Source organism: Macrosteles quadrilineatus, unplaced genomic scaffold, assembly GCF_028750875.1.
Source record: "Macrosteles quadrilineatus isolate MER2022 unplaced genomic scaffold, UCM_ALF_1.0 Scaffold_4__1_contigs__length_99947679, whole genome shotgun sequence".
NCBI classification, from domain to species: Eukaryota; Metazoa; Arthropoda; class Insecta; order Hemiptera; family Cicadellidae; genus Macrosteles; species Macrosteles quadrilineatus.
This window is the reverse complement of record NW_026542597.1, coordinates 1,656,417-1,660,868: the sequence shown is the minus strand read 5'-3', so window position 1 is coordinate 1,660,868 and position 4,452 is coordinate 1,656,417. Positions and strand designations below refer to the sequence as shown.

General features: G+C 35.9%; 1 protein-coding gene across 1 annotated transcript; it reads left to right on the top strand.

Annotated features, from left to right (window-relative positions):
- The first annotated feature begins 893 nt into the window (after positions 1 to 893).
- Positions 894 to 3,809, top strand: LOC128991675 (uncharacterized). Its single transcript, XM_054414769.1, has 5 exons — positions 894 to 995; positions 1,189 to 1,291; positions 1,948 to 2,127; positions 2,949 to 3,114; positions 3,602 to 3,809. Exons 1-5 carry the CDS (start codon positions 894 to 896, stop codon positions 3,807 to 3,809), a joined length of 759 nt encoding a protein of 252 aa, XP_054270744.1.
- The last annotated feature ends 643 nt before the right edge of the window (positions 3,810 to 4,452 follow it).

Below are 4,452 nucleotides of genomic sequence, written 5' to 3'. Positions count from 1 at the left end.
ATTGTCATTGAACCCTTAGTAATAGACATCAACGCCATTCAAATGAATGGTATTAATCTAAAAAGAATTACTATAAAAAACAAATACAACGTACAGCTCGCAAGTAAATACATTAAAATAAAAACCGGAAACTTAATAGGTAGGACTAAGGGAGTATGTTTTATCTATGGTAAAACGCTTATTGTTTTTAACCTACTATTCTTATTCACTAAAAAATTGTTGTTTAAATATTCCACTGTGGAGTAAAAGGTTTTTTATGATTAGCCACCTTGACCTGTGATTATAAGTGAAGATCTACTTATGTAGTTGCCATCAGAAGTATTTATTTCATACTGCAAATGTTTCAAACTGCTGATGACAGTTCATCTTCAGCAGCATTCGCTAATTAAATTAAAAATTACATTGCACGTTGCTTATCTTGAAACATGTTCAGCATAAAATAAATACTTGTAACACCTTATATGGCAACTACGTAAGTACTGTAGATCCTCGCCTATAGTTGAAAATGAAGGGTGTCAAGGCAGTTCAATTTTAAAAATCGGCAAGTGAGTTTTCAAGCTTTTCAGATCTAAGTTATGGAAATTAACAGACAATTTTAAAAAACTTCATCTGCTGATACTTGTGGCTATTTAAAAATGCTTAATCTAGCTGAAGGAGCATTTAAGTCTTTAGAACCTCCAGTATGACGACTAACGTCTCGAGTAAAATAGTAATTTATGTTTTTTTGTTTCACAAAAATAATGTTTGCATTTAACCATAGCCTCCTCTAGTACGAGGCCTGTGGTGAGGGAAAAGTTAAAACCCTGCTGTACTGGCAAACCGAACCAGCTGTCGCACTGGTTTATAATGGAGCATATGTTTATGTTAACATTTATGTTATTCATGTTAATACCATGGCGATAGGCATTCCGTTGTGGCGTTGCTACAAACCAACCCCACGGCCTAGTATTGAGGAGGCTATGATTAAACAAACCAAAGTAAAAACACAACTTATTGTAAGTCATATAGCATCTTTGGTGTCACGTCAACTATTACAGCATCAAAAACTGAGGAGTAAATAAAATTCTACACTGTAGCCTCTCTGAGTTGGTAGAACTGCCTTATACAGATGGAATGTCTACTGTAATATCTATAAGACAATGACATAATGTGGAATGTATAATAACGTGTGGTTTACATGATTGGCAGATGTGGAGTGTGACATTGACGCTGCTATTGGCAGCTGCCGCCATGGCTCAGTTCCCGGGAGGTCGTTGGCTCGAAGGTCCACAAGCACAACTCTGTGCACAGAGTGAGTACAGTAACATCTTTTTACAATAATTTTAGTGATAATAGAAGGTTATCTGAATCCATCCCGTCCATTCCAGCAGGGGAAACAGAAAATATAAAATACTTTACACCATACAAAACAGTTAGAATATTTCACTGTCACTGACAGAATTTTCAACCCAAGAAGGTCCTAGTCAACTCAAATAGATCAGGCAGTTGATTAATACCAGCTGGCCTATTACACATTACCTTCACCCGCCAGTTTTTTTTTGCATTGAGTATAGTTGGGGAGAAAGAATCTTCATGATCAAAAGGTGGCCATCAAGTTGATATTGACAGTGTTGCCAATTATATTTGGATGTAAACCACAACTTTTCCTATATTTCTGGCAGGTTCTACAGTGTTTGACAAATAAAAAGAAAAAAAACCTTGTGTTGTCTTTTTATAATCATTGCTGTGATCAGCATAGTTTTTCATGATGATATCTTTGAAAAGGTAAGAAATTAAGGGTTTCAATTTATTGTAAAACTCTTTATTTTGCAATATTTATTCTATTTATGTCAAGTTTATTGCACCTCCAGTACCTCTTCATACTGTCATAATGATTTTATATTGTCAATGCTATACATTTAGCTTTTTAAGTGCAGTAATTTTATTTACATGAACTATTTTAACTAGGAAAAATCCACGAGAAGTTAAACGGTAAAGGGTACTTCTTCTCATGGAAGGACCCGTCCACGGCTCGCCAAGAAGAGGACTGGCTTGGTGTGCGTAACTGGTGTCGAGCCAGGTGCATGGACGCTGTCAGTCTGCAGACGTCTGAGGAGAATGAATGGATAAAGAGACATCTTGTACAAGGTATAGAACTAGACATATTCTTTAAATAATCGTGGTTCTTAAATTTTCTAAACCGTAATAATTAAATAACTTTTGCCCAGAAATTTATTATATACATTACCCTGAAAGAATCATAGAACTTATTAGAATATTTGGGGGATTTCTATATTACCCAGGGCTGTCTTAGAGTATGGATATTGTGTGATTAGCAGAAATACCAACAAAGTGAAAAGATCTATTGCTATAAGTGTGAGTGAGGTTTTACTTTATGAGATTGATATATAGTGATTTTTTAATAATCTGATTACCCAAAAACTTTACTGAATGCACTTGGAAGAGTTATTCAGTGAACAATGCTAGATCAAATCATTTTACTGATGAAAATTCATTGCAAATTTTATTAGGATTTTTTGCAAACAAATAAAGGTGGAAAATTACACTATCCTTATCCTAATGAAATAGTACATAGTTTCTGTACTTACCTTACCTTACCTCCTTGGCCACTCAAACCAAAGAAGGTTTTTGGCCTCGTCAACAAGTTGTCTCCACTGCAGCCGATCTGCTGCGGAGTCCAGGGAGGCACCCATTCGGTGTAGATCCTTCTGTAATTGTTCTCTCCATCGCAACTTTGGTCCTGGTTTTAGTTTCTGTACTACATGTAAAAAAATTATGATACAGTAATGATACTTTACTGTTCAGATAACATTACAACATCAACAACAACTTAAACCATGTACAATCGTTCAACATTTCAAACCCCTTCTATTCCTATGTTTTTCTGCAACCGATTTTGTTAAATCAATACCTATACAAAGTTTACGATATCACCTGTTGACTTGCAGATAAGGTGAGGTACATTTGGACTTCGGGTCGTCTCTGTGACTTCAAGGGATGCGACCGAGCTGACTTGCAGCCCAAGAGTGTTAACGGATGGTTCTGGACGTCCGAACTGCAGAAGCTTCCCCCCACCACCAACCGTCTGCAGAACGACTGGAGCGAATCTGGCGGGTGAGTGGGCCGAGGGTTTAATGTGGTCATGTACAGTAAACCACATAGTAGGGTAGCATTTAGCATTCAAACTACCTACCTATGCAGTGCTCGCCTGGTAATCAAAGGTCACATGTTTAATCCTGATAAAGTTTCTGACAGCTTGAAACACTGAATCTTACTGTCCTTCATCTTTGGTCTTTTGAAAAAGGCTTTTAATTGTCCTTGCTAAAGAACAAAACTGATCTGTTGTTTTAGCCATTTGCATTAACTCATCTCTCACTCTTCTTCTCCTTGGTGTGTCAGAGTACTGTAAATATAATCTGATCTAGGATGCTGGAATGAATCAGTCATCAGCCTCAACAAGTCCTTGTCGTGAATACTAAAAGTACCATTCAAAACCAACATATTTCTTTAGGAAACTCTATTTGAATTTTTTGGGGGTTAATAAGAAATTTAACCCAACAAATGTCAATATGTTGGATTCAGAAACGGTTTTTGTTGACAGAATCGGCCGACCACAGCCTGACAACCGAGAGGAACTTCAGAACGGAGCCGCAGAGAATTGTCTGGCTCTGCTCAACAACTTCTACGGAGACGGAATACACTGGCACGACGTCGCATGTCATCACCGCAAACCCTTCGTGTGCGAAGATAACGAGATGTTGCTACGCTGGATTGAACACAACAACCCCAACCTCAACCTGCGCTTCTAAACTTAACAACAATTTCCAACTGAATAATTTGTTACTTTTTCCTTTGCCATATTGTTTCCACAAGAGTAATGCTGATGTTTTTTAATTCTGTAAACATTTTTCCTCAAAAAGCCTTGTAAGGTTTATTTAAATTTCCCTCTTCTACAACACTTTGTGACTTAATAAATGATTTGGTAACAATAATTAATTTCAAGCAAAAACTTAAGCATCATAAACTGACGAATTTGTATAAAATTTGAGATTTTTTCTGATTAGGCCTACTAAACACAGAAATGAGAACACCTTTATGTGTTCGGCCTATTGTACAATAAGTTTATAAAGTACTTCAAAATCAATTTCAGGTCAGAAGTACGAGTTACCATAAAAATGTGCTCAATTAATCATTCAATATGTATCATATGTATTGTATTTATTTTACTGATTAGGTAGAGAAATCAAAACTGTATTTATAAGGCAACCAAGTTGGAAGATCTCAAGATTATCTCTCAATTAAGTTAAATTTATTAGATAAGCTTGACACCTGCCAACTATACGTTTCTTTGTTTAAGCTTTTAATAAAAATATAAAAATCAAATGACTTGTTATTACCTCCCTGAAATACTATGACAAAAAATATTGAAACCTAGAGATAATATTGCGTAAA

Bases quoted from the DNA above. Each gene is read 5' to 3' on its own strand.
- LOC128991675 (XM_054414769.1), top strand. From the start codon at position 894: ATGGCGATAGGCATTCCGTTGTGGCGTTGCTACAAACCAACCCCACGG. The intron at 2,128-2,948 runs GTATAGAACTAG...GTTGACTTGCAG, and splicing joins AAAGAGACATCTTGTACAAG to ATAAGGTGAGGTACATTTGG. The intron at 3,115-3,601 runs GTGAGTGGGCCG...TTTTGTTGACAG, and splicing joins GACTGGAGCGAATCTGGCGG to AATCGGCCGACCACAGCCTG.